Raw genomic sequence first — 12,428 nt, forward strand, 5'->3', positions numbered from 1 at the left:
TGGCAACAATCATTAAAGTTGAAGACATACATAGCCCTCAACCTAAAAATTGCACTTCTAGGCTTATATCCTAGAGAAATACTCCCATACAGGTGCAAGACATGTCCATTGCAGCACAAATTCCAACAAAAAATTGGAAACAACCTAATTAACAACCTATGGATATAGGAAAGAATTATCAAATTGTGTTACAGAAGGTAGTATAATGGACAATAAAAAAAATGAAATAGATTTATATGTATCAATATGGATAAATCTCAAAAATATAATGTGAAAACACTTAAAGAGAATAGTACAGTATCACATCAGCTCAATACATTTTAAAACACAAAAATTTTTAAAAGCACAAAAATCAACATTACATGTGGTTTTTGTATAAATACACACATAATTTTAAAAACACAGCAATGATATATACTGATTTTAGGACTAGTGGTCGTCTTTCATTTGTGGAGTAAAAAGGAGATTCTTGTTAGTCATAATATTAATGTTTCACAGATACAATTTTTTAAATTAAACTGTGAATTAAATGTAGCAAAATGTAGGCCTGAATATTGATCCACAGGTTTTTCTCAGTATTTCCTGCTGTTTCCTTTTTCTGTTCTTCCTGCTCTATCTGAACTATTTTTAAATTAATCTTGCTAACTTATTGCACTATCAAAATGATGCTGCCAAACTTGATTTCTGAATAGAAATGCCACTTTTAAATAAGTTATTTAATATATAATAGTAAATGAGGTGTTTTTGTAATTAGTCTGATTCCATTTGGCAGGCTGTAAAATATACTGGGCCAAAGCATATGAGCTTTGAAATGAGACTGCCTTGATTCAAACGCTGTCTCTGGTATTTATAGGCTGTATGACCTTGAATAAATCATTTAGCCTTCTCTGTAAGACAAGGATCATAGTTGTAGCACCTACCTTATAGAGTTGTTATGATGTTTAAAAGAACTAACATATGAAAAATCCCCTAAACTCATGTTTAATAAATGGTAGGTGTTATTGCATTCTGCCAAAAAAAAGGACTAACTGTCCATCCACATTTTATCCTGTATTATCTCATTTATAGGTCTATGCTGGTCAATTGCATCAAATAATCACTTATTTCTTAAATCCTCTATCTTTGAGGGCTAACCACTTAACTAAAGATTCTTAATTGTTAGAGTTTTAGTCAATACGTTTCATTAATTAGTGTATTTAAACATATTGCGTCCCAATCACATAACAGATAACTTGTGGTCAAAACTAGGTGATGATCTGGAAAGGCAGCACTGTCTACCCAAATTTTATTTACGTAAACATCAGCTCTTTTGCATATTGTCATATGTGTTGACCAGTTATCCAACAATTTCTCTTCTTTCATATGTGTTTGTGTCAAACTTCCAACTAGAATGATTTGTTAAGAAATGAGTTTTTTTTCTAGCTCATTTAGGATTTGAGATTATGCCTTCATTTCTCTTTTTTTCCTTTTTTTTTAAATTCTCGAGTTTCTCATCAGAAATGAAAATGTTAATTTCCCATCCTCACTAAGGATTTATGGTACAGATCATTGTGTAAAGCAGGTTTAACAGTGGGGTGTTTTTCTTTCTGTTTTTCCTTCTTTCTTCTTTTTTTCTAGAGAGATTGGAATTTAATTGTTTCCTTTTTAGATAAATATACTTTTGGATTGCCAGTGATGAAAGGGGCATGCAGATGTCAAAAGCATTGTAGCACAGTGGGATTATGTGCTAAGGTCCATGGCAGGACAGACAAACAAGCAAAGTCTCAGATCAGTCAAACAGTTACCTTTTAATAAAATCTCAGATGACCAACTTTGTTTTATCTTTGTCAATGCCTATCAAAAGTTCAAATGAAGTTTTGTTGTGTTAACTACTTACATTTCTTTTATTTCTTATTTTAACCATTTGTAAAAATAAAGGAATTTTGCTAAATGGAATTGGGAATTTGTTTAAAGGCAAGCCAATTTAAAATAAAACAACACATGTTATACATATGGCTTTCTTCTTATTAAAACAAAATAAGTTGGACTTTAAATAGGAACCTTAATTATGTTATGTGATGAGAACTATACTTAACTATTTTTTTTTTTTGGACATGGAGGTAATAATCTGTTTTGTACTGCATTTCACTGATAATATGAAAGCAAAAAATAATAATTTAATTTTAATTTTCAAATCATTTTCGGGAAAAACTATATTGCCTATTTTGAAGTAGTAAAAAAAACTCACAAAGTGCAAAACCACCATTTTGAGTACCAGAATAATTATTTATAGCACTCCACTGGTCATTTATTTACCTTATATGAATTTTCCATCATCAAGGGCTTTAGGTGCATTTATAACAAACTGTGATTCTTTTTTTAATTGCAATACCTTGACTCACAATTTAGAGCAGAGGTCGCAAACTGACAGCCCATGGGCTAGATCCTGACCCCAGATGGATTTTGTTTTGCCTGTGAGGTGTTGCTTTTTTGTCTGTTTGGCTTTTTATTGAGTTAGTTATCAACATTTAAGAATTGGAGAATTTCATGTAAAAATCTGGATTCCCAGCTTCTTTTAAAAAGTCAGATCTTAACAACACTGAGCCCACATTCCCACATGGTAACAATCAGCCAAGCTGAGTAATAGCCACCACCTTGGCAAAGAATATATATACTCTCTAGTTCACCATAGTCCCCACCACTCCATATTGCTTATAGTCTTTCATTTATGTTAGCAGCCTTGCCTCAGTAGGCGGTAGAGTTTGCGACTCTCCTGGTTTCTCTGTAGTTTATGTGAGTGACTTGACACATATACCTTCAAAAACACCTCATAATTTTTCTCAGATTGCAGTAAATGTAAAAATATTATATATATATATATATATATATATATATGTACATATGAAATGTATGTTTTGATAATCCAGAAATACATCTATATAGTTATAAACTACTGCTACAGTTAATGAAGAGAGAACTTGACTTAATTCGCATGTCATTTTACTAGAAAATTAAAAATAAAATGAAAGCCAGCTTCAACATCTGAATTCAATTGCATTCATATAAAATCGGAAACACTTTCAATATCCAAGCCTAAACTCAAAACTTAATCCATTTAATATTTTCCAGTTAAAGTCAGTCATTAATAAAATCTACTGAGTTTTAGTCTCCTCAGCATTGATGTCATTGTCTAATAGAAAGTTTGGCACTTAAGGAGGCACATCCACTGCTTCAGGTCACTTCGGTATTATTTAGTGTGCATGGCATTTAAAACTAACTTTTAATATAGAAAATGTCACAGATATTAGAAACACCACCATAGTGATGTTTCATATTCTGTGTTGAAAACCCAGGATGAATCACATGGTATAGTCCTCATCTCCCCTACAGCTCTTATGACATTTTTCTTGTAGAAAAATATGGATAAAACCTGCATCAAGAGCAGCCCTAAAGGAAGGGGGAAAAACATCACCAAAAGGTAATGTAACCTGAAAAAGAAGTGTGGAAGAGAAGAGGGGTCACTACCGACAGGAACTATCAAAATATATTTTAGGATCATGGGTTCCCCTCCTTCACGCTTGTCTCTGACTCACTGTGTATTTTTTTCACCACTACAACCTAAAATGTCTGAGGCCGGGAACAATGTGTTAGCTCTGATGGCCCTTTGACTAAGTTTTCATAGATATTTTAAGAGGTTTCAAGTATAAATCTTCTTAGACTTCCAAATATTTGTTTAAAATATATTATTAGAAGAAAAAGATTTTAAATGTTTTAAAACTTCTAGCATGCCTACAACACATATCTGTGCCTAATGCTTAGAATGACTCAGAAGATTAGAAAGCCAGATTCTTTTCCATCATCATTGTAGCACACTTAATAGCCTGTGCTGCCCTGCAAAAGTGAATGTACCTTCCTAAGCATTCCAGAACAAAGGGGCAGGTGGGCATCTGAATAACTTCCCCATTATTTTACATGGGTGTCATAGTTTTTATGTCAGTGATGTTCACTCAATACCCACCAACCTTGCAGCCGTTCTATAACTTCTGCTTTAGAACCTCCAAGTGGATGGACAGGTTGTAATTAACTCTTTGGATTTCATTTTTTTCTCATTACTAACTAAGGATTAAGCAAGATTCAGCATTTGCTGCTGAAAATTCTAAATGGCTCTACTTTCCTACCTTAGTAATTATAGTCCAGGGAATAAGATTATGAAAGTGTGGCTCAATCTGTACAGGCTCCAGGACATTCTCAGGAAGTTGATTTTTAAAAAATAAATACATAAATACCTGTTAACAGCTTGTTTTCTTGTCATTTGCCTCTTCCTTCTAAAAGGAGAGTGTAGCAGAAAATAAATAAATAAAACTGGTTAATTGAGAGTTCTGGTTAGTTAGCTTCCAATTAATCAAGGCTTTATTATATTTCACAAAAAAACTTCCTAAATTCTGCAGAAATTTTAGATAGGTTACACACAATGAAACACCAGCAGGGAAGAGCACACAGAAGATAAGGCAGCCTGAATTACTTTTAGTGTTTTAAATATATGAATAATGTTAGCACATTTCTAGTATAACCCCCATTGAACAAAGAATAACGTGAAATGTCATGTGATTTAGGGCTTTTCCACACATGAAGGCAAGGAAATAAGGTAAGAGATTTCTGTTGAAGAAAGTGGCCTTGGGTCGTAACAATTCCAAAATAAATTCAGCAATAGTATGTCTTTTCCCTCTCTCTCAAGAGCCTTCCTTCCCATCCCATTGGGTATTCCAACATTTTGGAGGGAAAATCCCTTTCTAATTTTTCTCATCTTTTATTTGGTCAACAGGATGATGAAAGTAAGCCAATATCAATGTTGTGCTTATTTCCTAAACGTGGAGCCACTGATCTCAGACGGATCACTATATGCATTTTTCTGGAGCATACTGAATTATCTTACATCTTCCTCACAAGGGTTACACACGCGCATACACACACACACACACACACACACACACACACACAGTCATACCTACATCCACACAAAAGAAATTAAACACATACAAAAGATATCCGTTTAAAAAGCACAGTTAGCCTTGTTAACAAAATAATTATTCTTTCCAGCAGTGCAGTAACTCCCAGTGTTCTCCAATCCTTTAATAAAGAACAATGAAATCTAAAATGACATGCAAAAAAAAAAAAAGAAAACTATGAAGACTATCATGTGGTTATTTTAAGCCATAATGCACTTCTTAGTAATACAGAAACGGGAACCTTCCTATAATGCCCACTACAAATATATGTGGTTAGTTCATCATCTTTTTGTTGAACAACAAAAATAATCTTTTTGTTTTTGTTTTGTGTGCCTTTGGAAAGCAACTGCTTCACTGCTCAAAGTCTGTAGAGAGATTTCTAAAATACATAAATGGAAATATATCTGGGGTTACTGGGGAGAGGAGGCGAGAGCGAAGGTGAGCCTTTCCTTACCTACTCTTATGTTCTTTCGCTTCACTGTCAGAACTATTTGATTTTGCTTTACAACTCACTCACACAACCTCTTCTGAGGTGACGCGTTTTTTAAATAAAATATAATCATACGCACCAAGTTAATGATAATGTATCCTTCCTTATTTTAATGCGCTACATATGACTGGATTTGAGGGCATTTTTCAATTTTACCAAAGATCCCCCTCTTTTTAAACTATAAAACTTTCTAAGCTCAACAAACTTTTTCTGGCTATCACTATATATATATATACACATTTAATTATACTAAGTCACCAAAATAAAAATCATTTACATCTCCTATGGCATGGGCTTCATAGGTTAAACTTAGACTGTGAAATCATTGACTACTAAAACATTCTTATTAGAATTATCCAGTAAATATATGAAAGCCCATGAGTTAACTGTTCTTTAATTAACGATTGAAAACGTTCTTAGAAAATTAGGAGTTTATCTTGATATTTGAAAATTTCTCATTTATCTTGTCCAGTGTAAGGAATGTACTTTATAATAGTGCTTAACAAACTAGCTATAACTCTAGGGCTTTAAGGCCTACAAGTTAAATATATATATTTCATTTTTTATATTCTAAGTAAAATGTGACTCCTATACTTCTGAATTTGTTCTTTTAGTGATATCAATTAACTCATTTTAGTTTTCCTTATACTTTGCCAAATAATGAACATTTTTGAAAATTTTATTGAGCAAGCAGATAATGACACTAATATTATCAGCTCAGCATAGAATAGCTTATAATGTGAAAAAAAATCATTGGAGTTCCCTGGAATTGGTCCAAAATGTTCTGTATTCCCTCTATTTTCTCTTTGTCTACTGAAGTTTTCTTTTTGTTGCCCCTCCCACTTCTGATTCTGGCTATGAAACAAAAATCATGAAGGAAAGGCCTGAAATTTACTAAAATGTATCTTTGTGGCTTAAATATACATATGTTCACATTCTTATAAAGCCACTAACAAAAGAGGGGTTACACACAGTCAAGAACGTTGCGTAAGATATAAAACTCAATATACAACTACCATCAACAAAACTATTAAGAACTGAGGTTTTGCAACATATGTTGGTAAGTAATAAGGGTTCTCTACACAGCTCACTAATTCCAATCATCATCATGATTGTACTGCATTAAGACTGGTTAACCTTACCGTAGAGAGACTCTCTCCCTATGCACAAGTTATGACTAGACGGTTATTCCACTCTGGCTGAGACCCAGAAGTCAATCATTGAGAGCAGGCTTTATTTAGAATTAGTCAAAGTCATTTTTATCCTGTACCACTGATAAATAAATTTTCATACTCTGATTCTTCCAACTTTGGGCATGTGAATGTGAAGCTCAACAAAGTTAATGACAGTGATTGCTATGCAGTGTGCTCATCTTTGATTGGTGTCAGTTTAGTATGAGAATCAGAGATATGACATTCTCACTTTTGAAACCTAAATGTAGCCCACAGAATATCATTTAACAATATAGAGAAACAGCATGCAAGACACATGACAAAAAGCAATAAAATACCACATAATAAGGAGTCCAGTTAAAAAGTCAGGCTCATTGAATTTAAGCATTTTGGTCTTCTTTAGGATAAATTGAAAAATCATTATTAAATTATCACATATTATGTTCAGTCTCTGATTTGCAGGAAGCTAAAGAAAATGTTCCTTTCACTGATTTGTCAAAAAAAGGAAAGTAATTCAAACAGGGCGTTTTAAAGATACAGTCAACTTTGGAATTATCTACTGCAAGGGATTTCAAACGATTCTAAAGTACTTCAGTGAAACTGCTAATGTATAGTAGAAGGAAAAATAAGGGGAGCAATTCTCTTATATCTTTTCTTTTTCTATGTGATATATTGGGAGTGCGTGAACTGCATTGGTTAACTACCTGCTACCACCATCATTTAACAGACGAGGAAATTCTCCCCTGAGATGTTCAATTATTTGGCCAAAGTTGCAGAGCAAGATAAGGTCAGGTTACCCAATATACTGACCTGAATAACAGCTCCTGACCCTACATTTTTAATCCTGCTTCCTCTACTGTATGTTAGAGAACCACTTTTTTAATCTCCTCCCAAAGACTATCATGTCTGTTTTATCTTCATGGTAGCACAATATGCTTGATAAGCATTACATATATATTTAGGTAGTAGAAGAGACAAGATTTGTGTCTCCCTTGATCTCTAAGCCAGTGATCTTTCTGTACAGAGCTTTAAAAATCTAAACATTTACATAAAATCTGAATTTCAATGTGCTTATACACTCTTGGTAGGAATTTAAATTAGTTCAGCCACTGTGGAAAGTACTGTGGAGATTTCTAAAAGAACTTTAAAGAGAACTACCATTTGACCCAGGAATCTCATTACTGGGCACATACCAAAGGAAAATAAATTTTTCTACCAAAAATACACATGAACTCGTATGCTCATCACAGCACCACTCATAATAGCAAAGACATGGAATCAACCTAAGTGCCTATCAACAGGGAATTGGATAAAGAACATGAGATACATGTACACCATGGAATATTATGCAGCCATAAAAAAGAACCAAATCATGTCCTCTGCAGCAGCATGGAAGCAGCTGGAGGCCATTATCCTAAATGAATTAACACAGGGATGGAAACCAAATACTGCATCTTCTCACTTACAAGTGGGAGCTAAACACTGGGTACATATGGACATCAAGACGGCAACAATAAACACTGGGGGCTACTAGAAGTAGGGGAGAGGAAAGAGGATCGAGGGCTGAAAAATTGCCTGTTAGATACTATGTTCGCTACCTGTGACAGGATCATTTGTACCTCAAAGCTCAGCAACCCACAATATACCCACATAACAAACCTGCACATGTACCCCCCAAGTCTAAAATAATGTACCACTGAATCTAAAATAAAAGCTGAAATTTTTATTAAAATGAGAGATCTGGCAATACTGGTTTCATACTCTTACTGGCTTGGGAGAACTAGACGAAGCAGATTAGCAATGGCTGCCCCATAGAAAGAGCATGCACTCTACTGTTCCCCACAGTTCCCACAATTTCTTATGACCTTATACCCGGCTCTCTTAATGAATTTGTTATTTCTGAGGACCCAGGAAGAATATGAGTTTTATGGCTGCTATTTTAAAGGTGATTTACCCAAATATTAGTCAATTTCCCCAAAGAAAGTATGGGATTTCTGGAAGCTTCCGTGTGTGTAAGGTATTGATTGAAGGTGCACTAAGTGTGCTAAATCATCTGTCTACCTTATAAAAGACAATGTATTTTCTTAATGAAGACGAGCCTTTGACCTTTGAAGTTGACACAACTATATATAGAATAGCACCTAAAGCAAGTTGCCTCAGATAAAAAGAGATTAAATAAGAAACAAACTCTGATTACACTCACAGAAACAGTATCATTCAGACTAGAAGCTATATATTCAAAATTCCAAAGGATCAATGAAAATGTTCCCTACGCTCTGAAATGGGAGTCGGCTGTTGATATTTTGGAAACTACTAAATTAGGTTTCAGCTGCCCCTTACACAGGTAACATCTGTTAGTCACGCAATTTGGTTTTCTAGCCCAACACAATAAACAAAATGTTTATTTGCTAATAAAATGTAATAAATAAACAAAGTATAAGTCAAGCAATGCCTCCCCACCTCCTATCAGACATCATCAGTAGGGGATAAACTGCCAATAAATATGTGCTGGTAAAACTTTTAAAAGTTATCTTTGGAGACATGACCAAATCGTGTTAACTGTTAGATTTGCACTATTGGAGCTTTTAGAGACATTTCCTAACTCTTAGATGATAACTTTATGCATCTTGTATGACAACTGTTGCTTTATTTAACCACTTTATGAATCCTGAAAATGTTTTGGCAAACATGTACATTAACAGAAAAAAAAACCCTGAAGATATCCTTATTTTAAAGGTATAAAATTAATAGCCTGTATATTTCATGTCTATTTAAGTTTGTAGAAGGCATCTAAACAAACTCTTTGTCTGTTAAGTCTCCAAATATACGATTTTCTGAACCAAGGCCTAGACAATTCAAACTGACCATTTGCCTCCACTCAGAAATTTTTTTTCTTATTAGTTGAGAATAACAAAAACTTTCATTGTGTTAAATATTTGCTGCTTCTGATATATTTTGATGCACACATTTGAGTCTTTTAAAAGTCAGTGAGATTTAAAGTGACAGTCAAGAGAAAAAAAATTGAATATGGGATGAGGTGGTAGTGAAGATAAATGGGCTTATGGAATTTTTTTACTTGTTTGTTTGTAGGAGATAGGGTTTTGGTTATATACACATAAACTCTTGTATTAACATAGAGTGCCAATATAACTCAAAGAATGCAAGACCCTATGTCACTTGTCCCTGATAGATGATCCTTTATACAAACAATATTTTGTTGGTCCTGTCCGAGAAGCCTCAGCAGTTTCAATGATATTTCTCATATGTCCTAGAAAAACAAAGAATATCAAAAATAGGATTACTGTTCACAGCATCAAATGTCTTTTTCAAGGCAATGTTCATTTAAAAAATAGAATTACTTGCTCTTCTCATGGTACAACAATAAATATTTCAGTATGTGTGAAATATGAATATATGTGCCATCAAGGATGATGCCAGTTAAATACCTTTAGTGGTACTATGAATGTATCCCAAATAGTATTTTCAATGATATTCTTCTACAAATTCAAATTCAGTAAATATCAGTCACATACATAAACTTTGATTATTAGGTAACCTGCCTGAAATCATTTCTATTGTATAAAGCTTTAAACGTTAAAATTCCTCAAAACCTTCATAAATTTTAGATCATTTAATGCTATGTCATCTTTGTCCACAATGTTTCTGTTGGAAATTTTTTATCTTACAGTCTTGCTATTCATGTTTGTAGCTTTGGCTAGACATCATGGGTGACCTTTGAATCATGTCCTTTGATCTGCATAGGGGTTCTAACCAGCCTCTGGTAAGGGAATTTTCAGCACCGTTACACTATTTATATTTCATGTCTTCCAGTTGATGATCATGTCCTGCTATTGTGTGTTCAGAATGACTCACAGAAAACACTAAGGAAATACTTCAGAAGCCAAACAAAACATTTATGGTAGATATACATTGCAGACCTTAAAACATTGGACACAATTACTGTCTTATCAGCTTTTAACTAGCTTTGCGTTTGATGGTTTGATATCACACTGAGACAGTAGTAAACTGGCTTACTTCCTAGTTTACTGGCTATGTGGAGAAGTTAGGGTCAACTTCCAACTCTGAATTGCTCATTAAAATGGTGTTTCCTTCATAGCACTTATCACAATATCACAATGTGTAATTATTTTCCCTATTTACTGTTTTAGATCTACTATTCCAATGAAAATGTAATCTCCATGAGATAATAGGTTAGGTTTTATGTTCACTGTTTCTTTCCATCGGCCAACACAATGCTGGCATGCAGTAATCATCAGTAAATATTTGTCAACTGAGATGAATGTTGATCTTGTGAAAGGACGTTTCACCCTTATTCAAAATCATCACTGTAAAGTCTTTAAGCTTATTTTTATAAAAAATATTTTAAGAATGTATTTCTACTTTTCAGTGCTGATTTACAACATTAACTATGATACATGATTTGTTTAAGGACAGCCATGGTGTTTTAGAATCTGAGTAAACTTTCTCTGAAAGTTTGTCCTTAGCCAAAGTTAATCAGAAAATTTATAAGTCCAACTTTATTTGAGGGCATCAAATATACTGAATTATTGATAGGTAAAGATATAGATATAAGACTATTCATGAAGATAGATAATATTATAAAATTTATTTTAATTATACCTGAACTCTTTCTGACATTTGGCAAATTGATCTAACTAAGTTTAAATTAGATGTGAAAAGCACTTCTGTAAGCAGAACTCAGCTAAGCTGTTTCTAAGAAAATGAGTTCATTTGCCAATTGATCATTCTGGTAATCCTATCTGGTTTAGTCTAGATGCAGATGAAGACAATCAAGCAGAGTGAGAGCAAAGGAATCTTGGCCTGCACATGCTCTTAATGTATTACTGGGAGTCGAGAATGGGAATGAAGAAGATTACCAATTTGAAATTCTGTTAAATCCCTTACATTCATCTCCTGACTCAATCCCTGACAAAGATTCTAAAATCAAATAAGATATCTGACTTTAAAATAAAATATTGTAAAATAAAATATTTTAAATAATCTAAAATAAAATGAAATATTTTAAAATAAAATAAATAAATCTACTTTAAAATCTATTTTGAAATTTATTTAAAATCTACTTTAAAACAAAATAAAATAAAATCCATGTTCCTTACCAATTAAGAGACCAGAAGCAAAAACTTAAAATTACAAATGATTACCTTTATAAAGTAATTTATACGTAGTTTGTTTACAGGTTCAAAATCTCATGTTTAAATAATAATACCACTTACTGTATAGTTTTACAGTTACCAGAGCATTTTCTCTTCATTACCTAATAGAATAAAACTATTTTGTGTGCAAAGTGGGTTTGAATCTTCATATACTTTCATGTATAACATATACATTAAAATTATATATGTAGAAAGAGACTGAAGACTTTTTAATCTGATTCAGCATTCTACCCCTTCTTGTTGACAGTATTTTTCTATGTGAATATGCTGAATTACTGTTTTGACTTGATACTTTTTCCCTTAATAAGCTTTGTTATTTTATGTTCACTGAAAAGAATTAACTTAAGAATTCAAAAGTCTGAGCATGGTGGCTCACATCTGTAATCTTTTGAGGCCAGAAGTTCATGATCAGCCTGGGACACATAGTTCAACCCCTTCTCTACAGTTTTCTTTTTTTAATTAGCTGATCATGGTGGCACATGCATGTGGCCCTAGCTACTCAAGAGGCTGAGGTGAGAGGATCGCTTGAGCCCAGGCATTTCAACCTGAGGTGAGCTATGATTGCACCACTGCACTCCAGCTTGGG

The 12,428-nt window shown here is 33.4% G+C and overlaps 1 protein-coding gene across 7 annotated transcripts in view; it reads right to left on the reverse strand.

The window, feature by feature from the left end:
- DACH2 (dachshund family transcription factor 2) overlaps positions 1–12,428 on the reverse strand; it is a 632,920-nt gene that overhangs the window by 415,251 nt on the left and 205,241 nt on the right. For all 7 annotated transcript variants that reach the window (XM_037732724.1, XM_017512281.2, XM_037732723.1 and 4 more), the window contains exon 2: positions 4,266–4,304. In XM_037732724.1, coding sequence (XP_037588652.1) covers positions 4,266–4,304 — 39 coding nt within the window. The remainder of the gene's footprint in view (positions 1–4,265; positions 4,305–12,428) is intronic.

This window comes from Cebus imitator, unplaced genomic scaffold, assembly GCF_001604975.1.
Source record: "Cebus imitator isolate Cc_AM_T3 unplaced genomic scaffold, Cebus_imitator-1.0 Scaffold468, whole genome shotgun sequence".
In the NCBI taxonomy this organism is placed as follows: Eukaryota; Metazoa; Chordata; class Mammalia; order Primates; family Cebidae; genus Cebus; species Cebus imitator.